The sequence below is a fragment of the Callionymus lyra genome, chromosome 4, assembly GCF_982586985.1.
Source record: "Callionymus lyra chromosome 4, fCalLyr1.hap1.1, whole genome shotgun sequence".
In the NCBI taxonomy this organism is placed as follows: domain Eukaryota; kingdom Metazoa; phylum Chordata; class Actinopteri; order Syngnathiformes; family Callionymidae; genus Callionymus; species Callionymus lyra.
Window position 1 is genome coordinate 35,356,738 of NC_141821.1, and position 23,535 is coordinate 35,380,272.

At 40.7% G+C, this 23,535-nt stretch overlaps 2 protein-coding genes across 3 annotated transcripts; one reads left to right on the plus strand and one right to left on the minus strand.

The window, feature by feature from the left end:
- Nucleotides 1-43: 43 nt before the first annotated feature.
- Nucleotides 44-15,952, minus strand: hspa12b (heat shock protein family A (Hsp70) member 12B). The gene is made up of 15 exons (XM_087790033.1): nt 15,923-15,952; nt 15,149-15,183; nt 13,208-13,265; nt 13,009-13,091; nt 10,011-10,135; nt 9,758-9,944; nt 9,511-9,615; nt 9,199-9,315; nt 7,735-7,912; nt 5,902-5,988; nt 5,303-5,407; nt 4,486-4,744; nt 4,324-4,427; nt 4,074-4,264; nt 44-711 (listed from the first exon to the last, which is right to left on the minus strand). Exons 1-15 carry the CDS (start codon nt 15,927-15,929, stop codon nt 250-252), a joined length of 2,103 nt encoding a protein of 700 aa, XP_087646159.1. The 5' UTR covers nt 15,930-15,952; the 3' UTR covers nt 44-249.
- Nucleotides 15,953-17,959: 2,007 nt separating this feature from the next.
- On the plus strand, nt 17,960-23,505 carry paip2b (poly(A) binding protein interacting protein 2B). 2 transcript variants are annotated; one of them, XM_087790023.1, is made up of 4 exons: nt 17,960-18,143; nt 21,251-21,420; nt 21,739-21,921; nt 22,028-23,505. In XM_087790023.1, exons 2-4 carry the CDS (start codon nt 21,262-21,264, stop codon nt 22,082-22,084), a joined length of 399 nt encoding a protein of 132 aa, XP_087646149.1. In that variant the 5' UTR covers nt 17,960-18,143; nt 21,251-21,261; the 3' UTR covers nt 22,085-23,505. The 2 variants fall into 2 exon arrangements, with proteins under 2 accessions (XP_087646149.1, XP_087646148.1); XM_087790022.1 differs by lacking the exon at nt 17,960-18,143 and adding an exon at nt 18,733-18,904.
- Nucleotides 23,506-23,535: the final 30 nt, after the last annotated feature.

A 23,535-nucleotide genomic window follows, 5' to 3' on the forward strand; every position in this document is an offset into this window, starting at 1 on the left:
CATGCATCTTGTCACATCATTTAATTTAATTATTTAAAATATATTCAATTCAACCCCCAAAACATTTTAATTAAAAAAAAATCCAACTTTCAACATTTCAAATATCAAATTCAACCATTGAATAATCTGATGGCACTGATATAATTCCATTTGACTGTCCAAGACTTTCTTATTCTAAATCCAATTTTTTTTCTCTCAAAGTACCGTTTCTTATGCCAAACCACAGTTTTGAATCCTTCCTGTTTCTCCTCAGTTAGACAGGAAGTCGATGGATGCTCGGACTGAGCGTTTAGACAGAACATCCATGGCGGTCACTTTAATCTCTGTGTCTCCAAACTGCATGGTAGCTCTGATCTCTCTCCTCTCAGGGGCTCCTGCCCCTCCGTTGGCCCCTGGTAAGGTCTCTGGGAGGTCCAGTGTGATGGCCCCACACTTCCTGACACCAGGATCTGAGATGTACGTGATGTCATCTGTGGTGCTGCAGTATATGTTGATGATGATCTTGCGCTGGCCCTGGCGTGCTGGGGTGTAGCTGCGGCGCACTACCTCACCCAAGGCCACAGATTGGTCTACGGACACAAAGCGGTCCAAGATGTCCGTGCACCAGTCACGTCCATCTTTGACAAGAAGTTTGTCACGAGGATGACGGCCCTCGACGAACCGGTTCAACACACCGACACCATAGGTCAACGGGCATCGACGAACTCGAACCTGAGAAGAAGAATCACAGGAAGATGGATCTCTTTAGATGAATATCAGTGCCATCAGAACATTACATTTAGCATTTCCAATGAGGAATTTTTCATTGTAAGGTATTTTTTATCATTTTTTATTGAATAATTGTAATCTATTGTATGTCTGTACTGAAAGGTTGATTAAAAATATATATACATTTTTTAATATTAAAAAGAAATTACTCTATGTGTAAAAAATGTATTGATTTTATAAATATTAGAATTTTGGAAATCAGTTGTTAAAAAATGTATTTAAGCTTTCAGTATGATTCAATGATTTAATTATTTTATTAAAAAACATTTAAATAAAATAAAATTAAAATTTCAGTATTCAATATATTTAATATATTGATAGAATAGAATAGAATAGAATAGAAATAGAATAGAAAAGCTTTATTCATCCCCAGAGGGGAAACACACTTTCACAACAGCGCAGTTGAAAAAAATAAAGTGCAAGGAAAAAAGAAATAATAAAAGAGATAATACAAAATAAAAACAATCTTAAGAATATACAAATTATTTACAAAATTAGAAATTTGACACTATTAACAAAATAAAATAGAATAAAAATAAAATAAAATAGAAATAAAAACGGAAAAAAATAAAATAAAAAACACACGAGAAGAAAAACACACTACGGATTAGCATCAGGATATTTAAAGTAGAGAGTTAAATATCCTGACACCAGTTGGGATGAAGGACCTTCTATAACGCTCCGTCCTACACTGGGGGTGCCTGAGCCTGCCACTGAAGGAGCTGGCCAGCTCCTCCACGGTCAGGTGCAGTGGGTGAAGAGCGTTGTCCCTGATGGAGGATAGTCTGGAGAGTGTCCTCCTCTCTCCCACCTCCTCCACCTCCTCCAGCGAGCGGCCCAGGACAGAGCCGGCCCTCGTGACCAGCCTGTTCAATCTCTTCCTGTCCCGGTCCGTGCTGCCTGCTCCCCAGCAGACCACAGCGTAGTGGATAGCAGAGGCTACCACGGAGTCATAAAAGGTCCTTAAAAGTGGTCTGCACACTCCGAAGGACCTCAGTCTCCCCAGGAGGTGGAGGCGACTTCGGCCCTTCTTATACACGGCGTTGATGTGTGTAGACCAGTTCAGTTTATTGTTGAGGTGAACACCCAGGTATTTGAAGCTGTCCACTAGCTCAATGTCCGAGCCCTGGATGCTCATCGGTTGATGTGGTGGAGACTTTTTCCTGAAGTCAATCACCATCTCCCTTGTCTTACCGGTGTTTAAGCAAAGGTAGTTGCTCTCACACCAGTCAACAAAGTCCTTGATGACTGACCTGTACTCCAGCTCGCCCCCCCCCAGACACGCAGCCCACAATGGCCGAGTCGTCGGAAAACTTCTGGAGGTGACAGCTGCTGGAGTCATAGGTAAAGTCCGCCGTGTAGAGGGAAAAAAGGAAAGGTGACAGCACTGTCCCTTGAGGCACCCCGGTGCTGCAGATGGTCACCTCAGACCTGCAGTCCTGCAGCCTCACATACTGCGGCCTGTTGGTGAGGTAGTCCATCGTCCATGCTGCCAGCTGTGTCCCAACTCCTGCGTCCTCCATCTTCTTCCTTAGCAGCGCCGGCTGGATGGTGTTGAAAGCACTTGAGAAGTCAAAAAACATGACTCTCACAGTGCTACCGGCGGCTTCCAGATGAGTCAGTGCCCGGTGCTGCAGGTAGATGACGGCGTCGTCCACCCCCATCTTTGGCCTGTAGGCGAACTGCAGCGGATCCAACGCAGAGCTCACCGTCGTGCGTAGCTCGCGGTCTGAAGTGGCTCGGCTCCTTCGCGTGTACCGCCTTGGGAACCGGAACCACACAGGAGGTCTTCCACTGGACCGGGACCTTCTCCAGTTTGAGGCTCAGGTTAAAGATGTGTGTGACCAACTCACAAAGTTGATCAGCACAGTCCCTGAGCAGTCTGGGGCTGAGTCCATCTGGTCCAGCAGCTTTCCTGATCTTCAGTCGCCTTAATTCTCTCCTCACCTGTTCAGATGTAACAGAGAGAGGTGGCTGTGGGGGGTTGGGCAGCTGAGGCAGTAGGGCGTGTTGGGGGGGAGAAAGGTGGCTTGGAGGTGAGAACAGTTGGGGGGAGGGGGCTGAAGCAGGGGAAAAACAGCTTTGTGAAGAGTGAGGGGCAGAGGTGGAGGGGGGAGGGGGGCCCTGATGAAACCGGTTGAAATACTGGTTCAGTTCAGTGGCCCATCTTTGGTCTCCCCCTGCTGTGGCTCTGGCTCCACTCTGGCCATGACCTGAGATGTTCTTCAGGCCTTTCCACACATCCCTTGTGTTGCCCTGCGCCAGTTGCTCCTCCAGTTTCCTCTTGTATTCGTCCTTGGCCATCCTGATCGCCTTCTTGAGTTCACGCTGGACCTCCTTAAGCTCCTCTCTGCTCCCTGAAGCAAACACCCTCTTCTTCTTGTTCAGCAGAACTTGAAGTTGAGGGGCCACCCATGGCTTGGTGTTGGCAAAGCACCGCACCTTGCGGGTCGGCGTGACGTTGCCCTCACAGAACTTTATGTAATCCGTGGAATGGTCATTGAAGGTGTCGATGTCATCACCATGAGAGAACACGCTCCAGTCCGTAGACTCAAAGCAGTCTCTCAGCCTCTCCTTGGCTTCATCATTCCACATCTTAACAGTTCTTTTCTGTGCAGGCTGTCTCCTCACCATGGGAGTGTATTCAGGTCGCAGACGTATCAGGTTGTGATCAGAGCGGCCGAGGGGGGGTAGGGGGATGGAGGTGTAGGCACCTTTTACATTTGCATATAAAAGGTCCAGAGTCTTGTCCTCCCGGGTGTGGCACTTCACGTATTGTGTGAAGGTGGGAAGAATGGAGGAGAGTGAGGCATGGTTGAAATCCCCGTTAATGAGCAGGAGAGAGTTCGGGTGTTTGAGCTGCAGGTCCGACACTGAGGCGCTCAGCCTTTCGCTCGCTGCGGCTGCGTCCGCAGAGGGAGGAATGTAAACAGTGAACACAATCACATGTGAGAACTCCCTCGGGATGTAATACGGGCGGATGCCCACCGCAACAAACTCTATGTCCTTAGTGCACACTTGTTCTTTAATGGAGACATGCGCGGGATCGCTCCATCTCTCATTAATAAACACCGCCACTCCTCCTCCTCTCCTCTTTCCGTCCATGTCCCGGTTCCGCACGCACCATCTTGAACCCCTCCAGGGAAACAACAGAGTCTGGGATCTTCTCCGTCAGCCAGGTCTCCGTGAAACATAGAAGGCTGCTCTCCTGAGCAGATAAATCTATCTATTTATCTAAGTAAACTGATTTACTTAGATAAATAGATAGATTTCTGTCTGTCTGGGAAGTCGATTTGAATTCTTACCACAGTGGGATCCAGTCCAAACAGTACTGCCCCCTTCAGGATGGTCAGACCCACGTCATGTGGAATGATGATCCTGCAGGTTCGACCCAGGACCTTTTGGACCGCCCGCTGCAGCATGGGAGACTCTGCAAACCCTCCGACGAGGAAGAGAAAGCGCACGCCATGGACCTCCGGCTTCAACATCAGCTCCTCTGGAGGCAGAAGAAAAGCATGTGTCTGCCCGTCTGTTGTGAACAACCTGGAGACTCACCGATGTGTTTGACAATGTTTTTAATTGTCGGTTGAAAAAGTTCATTCATTGCCTCCTGAGTGAGTCGCAGCATTCCTTGAGATGACCACTTGACGATGTTCATGCTGAGGACACAACACGCATGAAAGCACATTCTCATGGTCATCTCCTCTCGTTACTCACTTGCTGCGCCTCAACGCTGCCTCCACACTCTGGCCGCGGTGTCTCTTGTAGAAGTCGATGAAAGAGAAGGGCAAAGAGATGTTGAGGGCGTTGGCTCGCCCCGGCGCCGCCGTCCTCTTCCTGGCCTCGAACGCGATGGTCAGATCCACCCAGGCCGCAGGTCGCTTTGCTTTGAAGCTTTGGATGAAGTCCTCCCCGAAGATCTGGCACAGCATTGCCTCGAACGCCAGGTCCACTCCGACTGCACCATATGGACCTCCTGAGGAGAAAACAATAGATACGGTTCTTATTGTTTATCTGGAAAATAAAACAGCCTTAAGTATAGATGTAAGAAAATATTGATATGCTTTCTTTTTGTGATATTTTCTTTTTGCGAAATTTTCTTTTTGCGATACTGATTTTCAACAGCAAATTACATTTAATATTTTTAATTTATAATTAACATGCAAATATTCACAACATTTGTTGCAGCTAAAGAAACAATGAACTCTCCCGACATTGCCGGAATCTTGGAAGATTTCATTGGGCGAGAGAATACAGTAGACGCCAGCAGCTTTTAAAGCTGATGTTTGGACATATTTTGGTTTCAAAACAAATGAAAGCAGTTACAACTTCATCAAGAGTCATGTGGTCTGTACATTCTATAACACCAGAATCAAGTATTTGACAGTACTAAAAATGTATACTTACTATATACTTGTTACTACAGTATTGCTATATATCACAATATATATTGTATCGTTCACCCCGATCTCCAGATGTTGGATAAGACACAACCCTATTTGTGAGACGTATGAGCAACATGATCAGATCCCACCTGAAGCCTTGTACAGCTCCTTGAGGGTTCCCTGAGGCTGCTCGATCTGATGCACCGTCAGATCCACCGTCCCTCCACCACAGTCCGCCACGATGTACCGGTCACCTACACCAACAGATGGAGCGCACACATGTATATCAGCGTCTTAACAATATTGACTGGTTGAATTTAACATTTCAAATATTGAAAACAATTGTTGAAACGTTTTTAAAATATTTGATTGAACCAATTATTATACCAACATTTTTACATTTGATTTAAAAGGCTATCAATTAAAGATATTCATGTAAAACCTATTATTTTTGAATCATTTCACTAAGAATATAATTTAAAACGTTTAAAACATAGACTGATTCAATACCGTACTCATAGTCTATTGTGCACCTAGAGGTTGAATGTTTTTGTGTACATTTCCATCCAAACCTAAACTTTTTTTTAACATTCAATAAGATAAATATGTGTTTGCTTTCAGAGCTTTGAAATCAGTTCACAGGGGAAATGTTTTCTGACTAATTAAGAACAGATGACTCGTGTTCCAGCACTTATCTCAGGATCGACCGGGGTCAAAGGTCAAAGCCATTAATAACACACCCGCTCACCTGTCTGCAGCTCCGACCACAGTTCTCCTGTTCCACTTTCCACCATGAAGGTCCTGCTGTGACGAGATCTCCTCAACTGTTCCCTGGCTGACACACACACAGAAACACTTTAAACATCATGTGTGGGACCACCTACTAATCCTCCTGCAGCAACAACACAACAGCAGCTTCAAACTGAGCGAAAATATCAGAATGCCTCTGCGAGGGAGATGTTTGAGACGCGGACCGCAGCAATAAAGAGGAAAAAATAGGATTCCATGACTGTTGTTAGAAGGAACAAAGACTCACTGGTGTGTATATGTGTGTGTCAGTGATGAATTGAGTGGAAGTCTGGAAACCATTTCCATGAAGCAGCATAAAGAAGTGTGCATGAGTGTGTGTGTGTGGGGGGGAGGGAGGGGGGGTTTGGAAGCATATTTACATTTCAATCTTGAGCGAAGAACAGTCATGTGATGTGTGTTTAGTAAGGAGACCACAAAGTGGGGAAAGAGGAAAAGAACAACAATGAAAGGGTGATGGAGAGAGAGAGAGAGAAGAAAAGAGAGTGACAGGCGGAGTGAGATCATCGTTTGACTTCACCTTGTTCCAATTACAATATCCTGACTGTGAGTTGTGTGTGCATGTTGGAGTGTGCACGTGCACAAGTGGTTTGAAAAATCCGCATCGGGGGTGAAGTGACTCTTTGTTAGCGTGTCGGCTTCCTGCAGTTGAAACGCTCAGATCCCTAAATGCATTAAATGTAAGTAAAAGCTGTTGAAAGTAACAACATGTATTCCAAAGGAGTAGTTTGTCTTTCTAAAGTTGAATCAAAAATCCTTAACATAGATTTCTAAGATCATTTGACCTGAAAACATGAGAACCACCAGAACATACACTGTTGCTTTTCATTAAACATGTTCTAATAATGTCTGTCACATGCGTCAAGTCTAGGCCAGGGGGCCAAAACTATGAGGTTTATCTAATTACTAATTCCTTTTATTCTAATTCCAATGTTTTAAAAAATTTCATAAATTAGATATATTTTTCTAACCCTTTAAATTTAATATCAAATTGTTGGTACAATAGAGGCACCAGACCATTAGAAAGGATTACTGAGCAATTTCTTAGTCGTCACATGCTCGATCGCGTCGCTGAAGCAGCTAGACACTGTTTTGGTATTGGATGATGGTACTTTTATACCATCAATAATTCATGAATAACTTTGATGAGTTAATGAGTAACCTTTGGATAAAATATCTATTTGGTCTCAGAAACCAGAGCCTCTGTGTGTCAAGTCCATTTCATGAGCTCTTGGAAATGTTAACATTTCTCAAAATGCATTTCAAATAATGAACAGTGTAAGTAGTACCATTGTTTGAATATATATTTAAATATTTATTTTGCTATTTCTGGTAAGAAGACAGACAGTGTACCATGTCTGGAAACTTCAACATAAAACATTTAAAAGTAAAAATAAGTAATTTACATTATTATCAAAATGGAACCTATGATCCTATACTTAACATAACATCTTCTATAACATCATGATTTATGCCCATCCAACAGGGGTAGCTGCGGTCAATTGGGGTCAAAATAAATAAACTGGAATTAACAAAAATATAGTTTTTAATATGAATTTGAGAACGTTCTTAATGAAAAGAAAACATTACAATCATTCCAAGCATTGTGTCTCAAATGTAATAAAATGAATAATATGATACGGTTTTATCTAAGGTAATATTTTTGCAACTAACATGTATTAATATTTTTTTTGCTAGATGCACGTAATGTAAGTAAAAGCTGTTGAAAGTTAAACAAGAGTTAAATAAGTGACAAGTATCCAAAACAACTCACCTTGTCTGAAGCTGGAGTCAAAGGGGCGGGAGGAGTCCAGGTCCAGACCGTTAGTGATTGGCTGCAGACTGAGGTCGATCACCTGGTGGAGGCGGAGCTTGCGACAGTATATGGATGCAGCCTCTGGTTCCAGAGCGATGAGCAGCTGCTCTGGACAGTCAGGAGACATCAGACCAGCCTGAAGAGTCGAGCACAGATCGAGACGATGATGAGAAGTTTGACAGAGGTTTAGTCAAAATATGTAATGTGACTCAGGGGGGGTCTCATGAGTGAAGGGGAGGAAGAAGGGGGGTGTGATGGACGTCAGCTGTGAGACATAAACATACACTCAGAGTTACATAAACTTGGGGTCAAATGTCAAGAAGAAGAGGAACCACATTATTATTGATTATTCTGTCAAGGAGCAGTGTGTGTGTGTGTGTGTGTCTGTGTGCGTCTGTCTGTGCACGGCACAGGGCGTCGGTCTGGTCCTGACTTCCTGTGTTTGTACGCCGGTCTCCTTCATTGTTCAGTAAAGATGACATCATCACCAGCAGGAAGCCCACACACCCCCGACAAGAGAAACCCACCCAGTGTGTATGTGTGTGTGTATGCGTGTGTGTGTGTGTACAGTATATACATGTCTGTGCTGCATCAGATCTTCTGCCTATACCTTTGTAAATAAGAACTATTTTCATTCATTTATTGCTGGAGTTTGAATGTTGTACCTGAATATTTTGTGATGCTGATCAACAGAATTAAATAAAGATCTGATAGATAACAATATTTTTTTTGTATCATATACATGAACATCTATTTTATAATGTGTTTCACAACACTACAAAAAGCCTGTGTTGTTTTTACATTTCTAGCAATTAAAGTGTCCTGAATTGTTTTTGGATAAAGAGATGATATTGTAGTTAATCGTGTATTCAATTCACACAGACGCAGGCAAATATACACATTTGCCTACATGCATACACACTAGTACACACGCTTTCACACAAACAACAACAAACACCCATACCTATACACACAGAAGTGCAAACACAAACATACATACAAACCTATATACTCACTTACACAGACACTTATGCACAGAACAACACTCGCATGCACAAGTCCACACACTCGCAGACACACGCATGCATACACACACACAGATAAACACACATTGACACAATGTAAAGGACTGTCTACATTCTTGACCAACATTCTTGCACACTTCCTACAAGCTATTGAAACAGAAGGGATGTGTCCGTGTGTGTGTGTGTGTGTGTGTGTGTGTGTGTGTGTGTGTGTGTGTGTGTGTGCATCATCAATCATAGTACTTATCGCAAGTTTCCACAACCTGAACTTAACGCACAAACCTGGCACACACAATAACGGGGTGTATCAAACCAAAAAGCAACTGGCTTTAATGAATCACATTTGGTTGGAAATTCCACAGAAGCAGAACTCCGATTTCCTCCCACACACTCTCACCAGGTACGCCGCTTCTCTCATGAACTGCTTGGCGGGCTGCCTCCACACGGCTGGAACTGTGATGACCCAACGGATCTCCTCTCCCTCCAGCACGGATGACGACTGCTCCTTCACCTCCTGAAGACACTTTCAGTTAGCAACGTAGCTCCGGGTTAGCAAAGCCTGCTATCTGTAGCGGACATAGCAGAGTGTTTAAATGTAAATCTAACTAGTATGTATCGATAAATAAAGTAATAAAGCTGATACAAGGAAGTGGGAGGTTTAACTGGAAATATAGCACAATTTAGCACAATTATAATGTGATTTAAGCACCTTAAGCGCATGTTCTCTGAAGAACCTCAGCGCGTGAGCAAACACCTCGATGGCTCGGACCCTCCGACCGTTGACTGCCTCCAGTTCTGTCTCCATTGTGAGATTCTGCCAGCAAAATAAAGAATTTATCAAAATATTTTATGGTGTATAAAATGTCCCATAATGCATCATTCTAACACAAGTGTTCTCTTCGGTAAAAAGGTGTAAAAAAGTGGGTGTGGTGTTTGGGATGTGGGCGTGGCCTCACGTTGGTGCTGTGGATCTTCATCTTGAACTTGTCGAAGTAGAGCCAGTGTCTTGCCTCCTCGGGGTCCAGATCGTGGTAGAAGTCTCGAGCCGTGAAGCCAAAACTGTGGAACCTGAGTTCAGGTGTGAGCAGCAGACAGGTGGGGCTCTTCTGATTGGCCACACCAGGGTCGCCGCACCCCCACCGCCTGCAGGTCCGAAGAGAGGAGACTGTGAGTGACGACCAACAAGTAGTCGAAGGTCTGGGTACTCACTTCATCATATGGATGGCCTCGGAGTCCTGCGTGAAGCTGAAAGCGTAGCCGCTGGATGTTGTCCCGAAATCTATCGCCACGACTACCACGAAGGGACAAGCCATGCTGGGTCTCATCTCTGACCTCTGTTTGACCCACACAAAACACCAGCAATGGCTTGTTTATCACTATTGATGGTTGTTATTGTTGACTTATTGATGAAGTTTAATGGTTGGGTTTTAACTCAAGATATGCCATCTACAAGTCAACACCTATATGTTTGTCTTTACTTTCTATGTAAAGCAGGGAACAGAGCTTTTTAAATCTTTTCAATGAGTGCGTTCTAATTTCTGGTAAATGGGAAGTGGATTGCTACTCGTGTAGGAATTATCTCACTTGGAAATTGAGGAGAAGTTGATGGAACACTGGCTGGATTTGTAATATGTATGCATGTGTCTTTTGTGCGAGCCAGTTGTTAATATGTAAACAGTTTTCCTGTTTTTGGTTTAAAAAATAAATTGTGTTATTTACGAGTTGAAACCGTACGTTTATTCATTTTGGCATTATGGAATTATATCAGTGCCATTGATTATTTACTGATTAAATTTAACATTTAAAATGTTCAAACTTAGAATTTATATATTTAAATGTTGTTTTTTCAGCATTGGGTTATTTTTTAAATAATTTAATTATATTGTTTGTATATTTAAAAAATGTTAATAGGTTGAAATTTTGTTTTGTTTTGAATAATTTCATTGAATAATTTATTCTATGCATTAGAAAATATACATAGAGTTTGATATTCAAATTCAAATTATTTTAGAAATGCAATTCTCTAAATTCCTTTTTTTTTAATAAGTTGACTTTAAAATTCAATACCAAAAGAGTACCGAACTACTTCACGGAACTTTCAGCCAATCATGTGACAAACAGACGATCACATGATGTGTGATATCACTGACACACTTTCATACATTATCCTATAGTTTTAGTTCACAATTGGACTTTATTATTATGCTTTTAATGATTTTATTATTGTAGTATTACTTGCTTTGTATATCAACTTAATATTTTGATGTTTCCTTGTTGCAGTTAAATTGAACATATTGATTCACTTTCATCTGATGATGTTATATGTAGAATTATACATTGCATTTTTATCACAATATCATACGCAATCTCACAAAAATGTTCCTGTTAGTCCAAACAAGCAGTTTCACACAGAGGAAAGTCTATTCCAGAGTGGGCCAGACTGGTAATCGTATATTGGATAAACTACTTCAGGATGAATCGTCTAGGTTTTAATTTGGTTTCTTCTTTGCTGGTCTTGAAGGTTTTGTATATGTGGACTAGGTGCACTCGCTTAGTCTACTTGCTCAACACAAATGTCCATTGTGCCATCGAGGAAGCAGTCAGAAGAGCAGTTTTTTTATTGGAGACTTCCAGCCCAGTTTTGTTCTTCAAAATCATCTTGTGGGCCAGATTAAACCTCTTTGCGGGCCTGATCTGGCCCTCGGGCCATATGTTTTAAACCCATGTTCTAAATTAATGAGCAGAATAACCAAAAACTCTGCATTAATAAACAATTTATATAGTTTTGTATGGAAACCTAAAACATATTGAAATTAACCAATTCCAAGATATCATATTACACGTTTTAATTAAGAGACTTGTGTTTGGTTTCACAGACATGTTTTTGAGCTAAACATAACAATCATGTTATTAAATAGAAATCTTTCAGCAAATGTGTCAAACTTGTTTATACGAGGAGCCAAAGCAAAATACACTGATAATACTGACCATGATCAGGAATATACATCTGATTTACACTATTTTGTGTTCAGCAAGAGCTTGTTTGTTGTATTGTGAAACATGGTACAAGGCTGTTTGACAGACCATTAATAATGTACATTTTAATTGTGTTTTATAACATATATGTCATTTTTATGTTGACATACTGACATCAGACAAACATATATGATGCTCTAAGACTATTAACTTGAAACCTTCAATCACGGTAAAATCGTGTTCAGAATGCTTGAATTACATTTACTCAAATTTCTTTTGCTGGTGATGACTAAACAACATATTCTGGATCTTAAATGAAGGTTTTAGCGGAACTACTGATTTCCCCAACGATAAACTGTGTGTCTGTGGGTCGTGTGTTTGAAACCCTAATGAGTGTTTATATGGGATGTGGCTTGAGAAGCTCTAAATAAGGAAATATAAGCGGGCAGAAGGGTGTGGAGGTGTGGAGGAATGTCCGAGTCCTCACGTCAGCGACTGATAGTGAGATCAGAGATGTTGGTTTGAACTGCAGTTGTCTCACCACCAGTAGAAAAAAATAACGTGTTGGTTTAAAAGCCTTAATTCTATGAAATTGCAGGTTTTTAACACATAAATGTAACAGTAACGTAAGTTTGTAATGTAATGTAAGTTGTTCACCCTTTATGAGAGACTTCAGATGTGTTGGTCTGTGAGTGTGAGATACATTTTTGTTGCATATAACCTTGTTGTCACGGATCTATCATGGACATGTTAAGTGCCATATTGGGACAATAAGTTGGACTTTAAGAACTGTGTCTGACTTTATCTCCCTCTGGTGACAAGGTGACCCAAATCAAAGAAAAAACAAGTGCTTTAAAATTGACATTCAATACAATATAACAGTATCAATCACATATTAGACGGTAAAGTCATTTCAAGGTCAAAATTCTGTGGTAAATAAGGTCCCAGATATTTAGCACTATGCTAGTAGCATCATGCTACCATGATGAGAATGCAATTTTTGGTCTATTGGTCTGCATTGTTGTCTACATAAACTGAATCAGGTTTATTCTCTTCACTTTTGAAGACTTGTTGAAGTCAAGTTTAAAGTTTAAAATGAAAGAACAAAAAAAAGCCAGACACAGGCTCAGCGACCTATCTTTGGGTCCCGACCCAACAGTTGAGAACTGTCTGATTAGAGTGCAATATAGTACTTTTCAATGTTTGTATGTGAATGAGTAGTGAGTGTTACCGGGGAAGGTGAAGGGGTGAGAGGGGTGATGCTGCAGTCGTTGCGGGACATCTCAGGTGAGGACTGAGTCGATAAAGAATCATCTGAAAAACACCAGATGTTTAAGGTTCTATTCAGCAGTTATCAGGAATGTCAGAGAATTGTGTTGAAATATATTCCAGTCACATTTAAGAGAGTCTGTGTCCATGCTTTGACTCACCGACCACTTGCAGGTTGTTCGAGTGCACCTGGTCGGCCATCTTTACTGAGGGCAGCTTCTGAGGACACAGTAACACACGTGTTACCACAGCATGTTCTTAAATAAGCATCTGAGAAATAAACTGTAGGTCATATTGTAGAGTGAGTTTGCGGATATTGACTCCCTACTAGCCTTGACCTTAAGTGACCCTGATGCACGTCTCTGTTTCCTTCCTAATACCAAGTGTGAGAGTCACTGACCAGCCATGAAGTTATGGTTGTGTTGGAGGTTTTTTTTCACAGAACATTTCCAACCACAATGGAACTTGTTTTTTCTTGACTCAGTGTGGAAAACATTCAAACTGACCATTTAAACCTTCATGTGTCTTCTGAATAATGGAATGATTTCTGTAAATGTTGATGATAGGACAGTGTAAGTTTTATTTTTATTCATATACTTTACAGATCTGTATCCTAGATGCTCTGGCTGGTCACTTCAAGCTGTAGCATGTAGCATGATGTTGTAGCATGAACTTGACAGAAGTTTTTGATCCGTTTCTACTAGGTTATGTAAGCAATTGTGGAAATGCAATGAAATTTATAAATTACATTTCAAATTTCTGTCACAGGTTTCTTATTATAAAGATAAATGTAAGAACGCAAAAGCACAATTTGGGTATAGATTTGCTGCAATGACGATGGAATACATCTATATTCTTTTTTTTATTTAAATCCTTTTATATAGTTTATTTTATAATTAACTCCTTATAATTTGTTTTTATTATTATTTCAGCACTACTTCTAAAATGACAATCTATCTGTCCATCCATCCTTCTGTCCATCCATCCACCCATTAACATAACATTGGATCATTTTTAAGCCTTTCTATTCATCTGGTTTTTGATCATCTGTTGAATATATTTCCATATTTCTCAACTGAATGAGCAAAAGGCAAAGTAATATCCACTTTCTTTATTGTTCAGCAGCCTCTCACCACATTCCTGTTCCAAATGAGGTTCATTTTGTCAAGCTATCTTCCTGCTATGAGGGGAAACTAGCCATTAAACTAAATAAATTAAAAACGTTTTTCATTTGTGTACATTTTATTTAAACATATCTGCTGTTAAACTTTTATCTTTCTCTTACTACATGGCACGTATGAATGAATAAGTGAATGAGTGAGTGAATTTATAACCTGAATGGAAAAGGTGGCTTAGAATTGTTATGTCTTGACCACCCTGTCAGAAGATACATTTGAACTAATAGATTTATTTTTTGTTTGACCTCATGTGTGAACTCTGGACAGTGTGACCTTGACCCTAGTGCACTGACTTGTCCACTTAGACTTCTGGTTTTTGCTGCTTTGACATTCTAACTTGAACGTAACAAGACTTTGGGTTTTAATGTTTCAGTGTGTGTCTTCAGAATTGTGTGAGTGTGCATGAATCAAGAGAAAACCACTGAGATGAACAATGAAACAAAGATGTGTTTGTTTAAATGTGAGTTTGTGTGCATCTCTGTGTGCACATACACATTTTTCTTTATGCAGCATCTGCATCCATTTACTGAAACATCAGCCGGAATATATTCAACCACTCTGTGAGTGTGTAAGAGAGTGTGTGTTTCAATGAAATAGAGAGTGTGTAGTGGTGTTTCTGCCTCAATGTTGCAATTGTGTACGTGCTTGTGTTAAAGAGTGGGGAAGTGTCCCTCCTTCAGTGGATGCATATGAGTGTGCTTCTGCAAGCGGGTGTAGTTTGCATGAGTGTACATGTATAGGTCTTCATAGGTGGACATAAAACTACAAAAGAAAAAATTCATGAAATCATAACAACATGCATGATTTTAAGCAGTTCTTCTTTTATTAATCTAAGCACAAATGTATGCGTAGATACACACACAGGCCTAAATGTTCTAAATATTCTTTAATTTCTTTTTATAATGTAAATGAATCCGCACTCACCCCTCTGACCTCTGCTGCCACTCTGCTCCTTGCTACTATATTAGCAGAAAAAAAAGTTTGAATGAGTTTAGTCTCTTCTTCTCGGAACCAAGTGAATCCTTCTAGAAGAGCAAGTTTGCAGCTGTAGTGTTGCTGCCCTCACTGACAGGAAAATCCCAGTTAGCTTCTCTTCTGGAATGTCTGACTTGTGCTGCGAACTCACGTCTGAGTTCTGGAGGAGTAGGAGGACTGTGACATCACTGGCTTTGGGAGTGTGTGTGTGTGTGTGTATAGAAATGTGCAGTGGATAATTGTGATCGCCCTGAACCTCCTGCACTACCTTCTGCCCCCGTTTCATTCCACTATTCAAATGTGCAGAGCAGAGTTAAAATCACAGATTCATCTGAAAAGACCAGAAGAATTGTTTTGAAAAAACATAAATATTTCAAAAGATCTAAACGCAGAAATATAAACACACAAAAAGAAGAAAAGGTTTGCATGAAGAATTGTTGCAGTTGTATTGTATTTGCAGGATTTGATGTCAGTACACACACATACTCAGCAGGACCTAATTTCTTTCCCCCAACCTTTGATTGAAAGCACACATCCAACGCACACACAAACACACACTCGGCCCCAGTCCCAGTGGACAGAGGAAGTCGGACCTCTCCGGTAAGTGAAACAAAAGCCCCCAATGTACACACTCACATTTTTAAATTTGACAGAACTCTGATGTTGTGTGTGTGTGTGTGTGTGTGTGTGTGTGTGTGTGTGTGTGTGTCTGGAAACCATTACCTGGCATCTCCCCCTCTGGGTCTTTCACCATCTTCGTCTCTTTACGGTGCCGTTTATTGTTCTCTCGTCGACTTCTTGAAACTTTTATGATGTCACTCTCATCTCATAAAGAAAATTGACTTTGTCAATAAAGCAAGAATCAACTGAACTTAACTTGTTCCAGGATAAAGATGAAAATGCATGAATATGATTAAGACTTGGTGTACATCTGGTGTGTGATACTCTATGTTGGGGGATTTCCACTGATTGATGTTTCGTCGACCAGAACTTATACTGTACATGCTCTACAACTCAGATTAAGTTGATAAAATGATTGTGGCATCTAAGTTGCATACAGGCGGTGAACTTGAGGCATGCATTGTCTCAAGCTCAGCCAAGACTTCCTTTGTGGCCCTCGTGTTCTATACTATAAAGGTTTTAATTGTGGCAGCAGGTAGACCAGGAATAACATTTGCTGAGATATATTGTAAATATTGTGCAGGGCCCTCAAGTCAAAAGAAACAAGAAAAAAGGGTGATAGAAATGCACTTACTATATCTTATTCTTTTTATCTTGAAAAATAGTCATGCAACAAAACACTTGGATTGTTTCCTATTTCTCCTCTTGCACACAGAGGTTGATGATTTATGATTTACTCACTAAGTCTGAGGGGGTCTACAGGGGTGCACGAGGGAGAGTGTGGATGCAGAAGGGGGATGGTCGTTGAAAGAAACTTACAGAGGGGCAGCAAAACCCCCCAAATTTGTCCAAACATGACGTTTAGAAAAACACATCTTCTTGGTCAAACTGCACTCAGATTACTTTTGAAAAACTTTTTTCCAGGTATTTATGAACTCAAGGAGGCTCGTGTTTTTAGATTAGTTGGTCAAGAGAGAAATGAAACATATTAAAGGTACATGATAGGCTACAGCATAAAATACACTTAGTAAACTATAAATGACAGTCAAATAGAATGAAATCGTGTATAATGAAGAGGATGAAGAGTTTCAGGAAACAAAGAGCAGCAGATGAGAGAGGTGGGTGTGTGTTTTTAGCGCTATCTACAGTACATAAGGAGTATTACATAAATCCGTTCAAACACTTTTGCAACTAAAACAGTAAGGTCATAAAAGACATCTTACCACCAATTATATTAAAGAAAACATTTAATAAAATGAAAAACACAATAAATATACATATGATTCCGTTATTATACCTTTTTATATATGAGTTGTATGAGACTTGGAAAAAATGGATGTAAACATGACAATGTTTACTTTGGATACTAATAAATCAAAAGTATGATGTAAAGGGGATCCTTGTTAAAAAGCGAATTAGAAAAAACAATTTGAATAGAAACTAGATTGATGTTTATATTGCAACATGTATTTGCAACAGAAAGGCATGTTAGGTAGTAACTGATATAAGGGGGGAAAGCATTAGGAATGTGGGGAAGGAGATTCATACAGGGAAGATGTTGTTAATTCTCAACAAAAAACGTTTGAATCAAAATCTAAATCGTATGTTAAATACATGTTTGCCTTTAATTTGGAAAACCAAATGAACTAATATCAATGTAATATAGGTGCATATAAATAAACCACACGGAAATATAAAACCACAAAATATTTAATACAAGCGAGTAAGGAAGATGAAGAGCATCAGGGAGGATTTCTCTCTTCTGTTCCTGAAGCGTGTTCAGGATCCATCAGTAGATAGTAGAGGAGGAGCCTGACCATGAATAGCACTGAAAGTAAGAATAATGTAAACTACAAAATGTTATACGTTTTTGTTAACGCATCCCAGGGTTATTGGAATTTACAAATATAACTTGAAGTAATGGTGAGAGCCCTGGATCACAATACAAACATTTGTCACTAATTCATTTAATAAACCAGCTCCATGAGAAAGTGGGTTATATTTGTTTACTGGCTTGAATGGGAAAGCGAGGCGGGCGTGTAGCTTCCACCAGTCAATCCACTCCATACTTATTTGATTGACGTGCGTCACAGCCAATTGCTGAGGTGCACTGCTGAACTCTGGCTCGTTCCTCTAGCGTTGCGACAGTCAAATGTATTTTTAAGACAGGAATTAAACTGATATAATTACGAAAGACTACATCGCTGTACATCATCGACGGGACGTTTCTCGTCGTGCGACTGTTTTGTTTTCTGGAGAAAAAAATCGTCGGAGAGTCGTTTGAAGAAGCTACAGCTGTTTTTAAAATTCACCTGAAGTTGTGGTGAGTAACTGTGCTAACAGCAGGGCTAGCATTAGCTGCTAAAAACATTGCGCGTCTACCACATTGATATTAAACGTAGTAGCGTAAGTAAGTGTAACAGATGTCGCAGAAGTAACTCTGCGTCGCCTGGAACACACGCTTCGATTTGATCAATGGAGTCACTAACTTAGTGTTTTGGTTACAACTTATACACATCTTTATAAAAGTAAATCCAAAGTATTGTTCGCTGACGTTACTAAAACGTTATTGTGTAAACATGTGTTTTAACGCAACCGTGTGTAGTATCTCGTTATGGAATGTAACAAAATATAAAGAAGTGTTTAATGTTGGTTTAGTTCTCGGGACGACATGGAGTAGATTAGCCTCAGAAGCGGTGCTGGATTTCCCTTCATGGGACACGAAGAAACGAGTAAATGTGCAGACATTTTAACTTGTTCAAATTTGAAGAAAATGCTTCTTAATTTTGTAAGAAAAACAAACTGACATAATACACACAACTAAAGTACATTAAAGTGCGTGTTTAAATGCAACGCGCACTATAAAGTAATCGCAGAGCTTTCATCTTCCACCGTACTTGAATGCAGCGCCGCAACCACGTGACCTAGGATTTCTAGCGTTAGCAATTGGTAGCTACGTGGTAAAGCTAAGTAGAGCAGCAGCAGCAGCGGCGACGGGGCAGCGACGTTAAACCCTTTCGTGCAGTCGAAGTCTGTGTGTCAGTTCACCTCGTCTTCAAACACCGCGACAGAACACCATGCCTGGTAAATACCGCACAAAATATAACATGTCCAGCCACGGGTTTGCACTTAATACTGTTGTTTGTTTTGTTGACGCTGCCACGCTTTAGCATCATGCTAGCTAATAGCGGGACACTTTGTTTGTATCCTGCCAGGACTCGCGTTTGACCTCCTGTCGCATCCACAGACGCGAGATCAGCTCGACTTTAACATCCGCGGCGGAAACTCGTCTAGTTGTGTCTTTTATTCCGCGTGTTATCGTCGTGGATCTAACGTGTCTTCGTCCAGCGAGACGTGTTGCTTTTGTTGCCGCGGGGATAGCGTCATCAGTGGGGCCCGCTCACTGGAGCCTGGTAACTTAGCCACCTAGCACCTCCGCTGCTACATCGAGCTGTGTGTTAACGTGCGCGCAGGTGAGGCCTCCACACCTGGGGGAGTCTGGGAGTCCAACAGTTAGCTTCCCGGACCTCTTAGCATGCTAAAGCCACGACGACGCAGCACCAAGGGCTTACATAATATGTTATGTTGCACATTATTTTCGTCGCTATTATGTGTGGTACAGAAACATTTGGTGCCTCGATGAACGTACGATGTGATCATCCTGTGATAGACATTCTAGTAGATGATGATCTTCTATATGGATTTGAAAGATATTTAGTAGAAATGCGTAACTGAGTGCTCACGAAAGGATCAACAAGTAATCTGGTTAAAGCGTATATTTAAAAGTCGAAATAAGTTCTTAATATAATATATAATCTTCATTTTTAATGTATTATTTAACTTAAAAGGATTGTTAACCCAATTTCAAAATTCATTCATTTTCTAGGAAGGCAGAAATGTATGCCCTTATGATGGTCGTGATCAGGGACTCTGTTTTACTTGTCCAAAGAAGCATCCAAATACCTGCATAGTGCTCATTGGTAACGTCCCTTTTGTATTAAAGCTTTTGAGAGTTTTTTTTACAATTTCTTTTAATAAGTCTATTGAAAAATAAAAAAACGTTTCTAGTGGAAGATCTCGGTGTCTCTGTTCATTAATATGCCTTTGATTTACCCGAGAGACTGGGATCTTCCGCTACAAACAAAAAATATAGATTTATTACATTTTCCTCAACAATGTCTCATGTTGGGGCTTCAATACAAAAGGGACACCACAGACATGCAGTATAGGGGTATTTGCATATATGTTTTTTTTATGGACAGAAAGTGAGCCCCGTTGCGACTGTCATATAGACATGCATTTATAAATGCAACTCCAAAAATACACAGATTATTTTGAAAATAATCCCAACCCTTAGTCGACATTTTGGGGTGAACTATAGCTTTAAATGCTTTGCTTGGGAGCATTTAAAATAAATGTCGCTTAACATCTCTATTCTGGTCATTTTGTGAATGTTTTTAGTATTGTTTTGTTAATTTTAAAATAATAAGACGTTCTTTCAGTCTGCATATGTTTTTGAAAAATCAAACATGGATTTTGGCTCTATATATTAAATGAGAAGCTTAAAAGGTTACCTTTGTAACCCGTTATTGAACACATCATAATGCATGTTTGAGCTCCTTTCTGCCATGTTAAAGATAGTAATTTATTGTTCTCCCTTTTGTATAAATTAAGATTCTTTTTTTTTAATTTACATGAATGGCAAATTAATAATTACATGCTTTATCCTAATTTGTAATGGGTGCAGAAAAAATGATAAAATAAAGGTCAGACGCACTCCATGTGGGAACTTGAGCACCACAGGTTTGCGCAAACAATGGGAAAAGCTTGAGCATTTATTATCATTAAAAAACAAACGATTAAACAAAAATGCAAAGCCAGGGTTGTTTTTAGTTGAATTTCTCGAGGGATCCATAAAGTTTAGCCATCTATTAAGGTCATCATTGTAAGTTATTAAACACTCAATTATTAAATGTATTTCCACAGTTTTGTTCACTATTGGAGGAATTAAAGTCTCCAAATTTTAGAAAATTATAAAATTACAATTTAATAAATTAAAAGTGAAAGTGTTCCCGAGAAAAGGGTGATGGCTTATTGAGAAGGGGACTGTATGTGTTTAACAAGATCACGTATCAACTTTGACTTGGCGCTGGGCCCAGCAAGTTACACACAGCAGGCCTTAGAAGGTTCAAGTGACTGCATCAGACACAATGAGAACTGGGATGAGCCGTTTCCAATCCACCAAAATTTAGACAAACTCTTTCATAGAGGAGGACACACAGACTTCTTATTAAATTATTGTTTCTAACATTAAAACATGTGGATACAATGGAATAGTTTTAATGATGATGGATTTAACTCTTGTTCTTTTACCAATAAAAGGAAAACTTGCGTGGTTGTTAACGTCTCCTTGTTTTCATGTCGCCACAGAGCCAGCAGAGATGAGCGGTCCAGAAGTGGCCAAAACACCAGGAGGAGGCGGCGCTCCAGGGAAGGATGGCAAGGAGCCAGTGGCCAATGGGCACGCAGGAGAGGGTGGTGACGCCAATCCTTTTGCTGAGTACATGTGGATGGAAAATGAAGAAGAGTACAACAGACAGGTGAGACACACTGGAACACTTTAATTTTATGTTTCCTAGAACCCAAATGTGTCCCTTATCAAACAAGAATGAAATGTTGCCTGAATACCGTAGAAGTATTCGTCATCAAGAAATTCTCTGAACAGGAATCATGAGATGAATCCAGATTAAATCAATTACTGCGCTGCAGTCTTCTCATTGTGTGGCTTAAATATTGGTCCAATAAATATGAATGCATTTATTTGCATCAGCAAGTGACATGATGGTGTCGGTGTTTACAGGGATTGATCCTTGAAATGTTTTCTTCCTTCATCTTTTCACCCTGTGTTGCTCCCACAGGTTGAGGAGGAGCTGCTTGAGCAGGAGTTCCTGGAACGTTGCTTCCAAGAGATGTTGGAGGAGGAGGACCAGGATTGGTTCATTCCATCACGTGACCTCAACAACCAGGGGGTGGGACAACTGCAGCAACAGCTCAACGGTCTGTCGGTCAACGATCACCAAGGCAACCAGGAAGAAGTGGCGGTGAGTGTCTTGTCAAATGTGCTGCAAATATTTTCCAGAAACTAGACAGTAACATTTTTCTTGTTGAAGTGTGAAATGTTCTGATCTGAAGTATTTGTGTGTGCAGAAAAAAAGTGTGTTGAATCCTGAAGCCAAGGAGTTCGTCCCAGGAAAGAAATACTAGGAGTCCCCCTCACCCCCGTGGAGCCTCCACACACGAACACACACAATTACAAACACACATATTCAGAGACTATAGCGGCCTTGACCGCTCACACACACATGCACACACACCCTCTCTACGGCGTGCTGGCAGGCCCAGTTGGGGGGTGGGGGGATTCTTTCATTTCCTTTCTTGTTTCTTTGATCTTATTATTTCCTGTTTATTCCTTGTCAGCTGAGGGACATTTTGGGGTTCTAGAAAGAGTGGGGGGGAGGTGAGATGTAATACAGCCCTGCTTTTTGCGCCATTATTCACACATTTCATAAGTCTGGTCCACATGGCAAAGGCTGGCGGGCCCTTGGAACCCTGGCAGCTACTGATGGCAGGATCTAAGGAAGTGTTGTGTTAAGGTTCAGAACATCCCAGGACGGCCGTCCCACCTCTGCTCTGTGGTCCTTGTGCTTTACGCTCGATCCGTTAACGTCATTGGATGTCTGTAGCAATGGCTTTGTTTCAAATCAAATGCAAGTCCCGCCCCTGCTGGTGTTGTCTTACCTGCGCAGGTGGAATCTGGAGCATGTATTTCCCCAAACAGACTTGTCATCAAATGGAATCTGTTCGTTAAGATGTATCAGAATGTCTTCAGAGCCTCTTTCAAAGCCATTCCTAGTTTTGTTCCCCCCCCTGCAGGGATCATTTGTTTTGAAACGCTGCCCTTGCTAGTTTGCATCAGAAGCTGAAAATGGGTTAAAAAAAAAAAAAGAAGCGAAAAAGGCTCCTGCATTTTTTTTGTTTTTCCGTTAGTGCGTAAAGGACGAGGGGGAACCTGCCCACTGGGTCAGATGTTTGACGCTCAAAGTAGCAGAGGCACAGAGACATCGAGGACATTTGTGTTTTAATTTTTGCTTCACCTTCGGGAACTAAAATGATTAATAAAACTAAAATAACTGCAACATGTGAATTTAAATTAGAACCTTTAATAATAGGACGGAGAGTGAAGTTTAACCTTTTGATCCAAACAATCTCATTTGAATTGTTGCAACAAATTGTTCTCAATAGATTCGGATACTCGACGTCTCCTCCCTCTGTTATTTCCAAAGCTCTAGTTTTCCATCACTGGACGTTTAATCTTTCCTTCTTGGAATTATTAAATGGTTTTGAAATCGTGATTACAAAAACGTGTAAACTAGTGAAGTTGTGTGCCAGTCAAACATTTGTCGTGGCGTCATCAGTTTACGCCGTCCAAGCAAGAGCGTTGAAACTGCCGGCGTGGGTGGAACCCACAGGACTCGTCTGCCAGGTTTATATGCATCCTACGGTCGTTTTTGGTGATTTTTGTTGTTTGTGTTAGAAGACAGTTTAACGAGGTCCAGATGACACAAAGAGAAATATGATCTTCAATAAAAGTCATGAAAAAAGACAAATAAAGGTGTAAAAGACAAGCCTGTGTTTTTGTGTTAATTGGATAAAAT

Excerpts from the sequence above, each read along its gene's own strand:
- hspa12b (XM_087790033.1), bottom strand. Across the intron at positions 13,092-13,207 it reads GAACAACCTGCAAGTGGTCG|ATGATTCTTTATCGACTCAG; the intron begins GTGAGTCAAAGC and ends GGTGTTTTTCAG. Across the intron at positions 9,616-9,757 it reads TGAAGATCCACAGCACCAAC|AATCTCACAATGGAGACAGA; the intron begins GTGAGGCCACGC and ends TTTTGCTGGCAG.
- paip2b (XM_087790022.1), top strand. Across the intron at positions 21,421-21,738 it reads AAGAAGAGTACAACAGACAG|GTTGAGGAGGAGCTGCTTGA; the intron begins GTGAGACACACT and ends TTGCTCCCACAG. Across the intron at positions 21,922-22,027 it reads GCAACCAGGAAGAAGTGGCG|AAAAAAAGTGTGTTGAATCC; the intron begins GTGAGTGTCTTG and ends TTGTGTGTGCAG.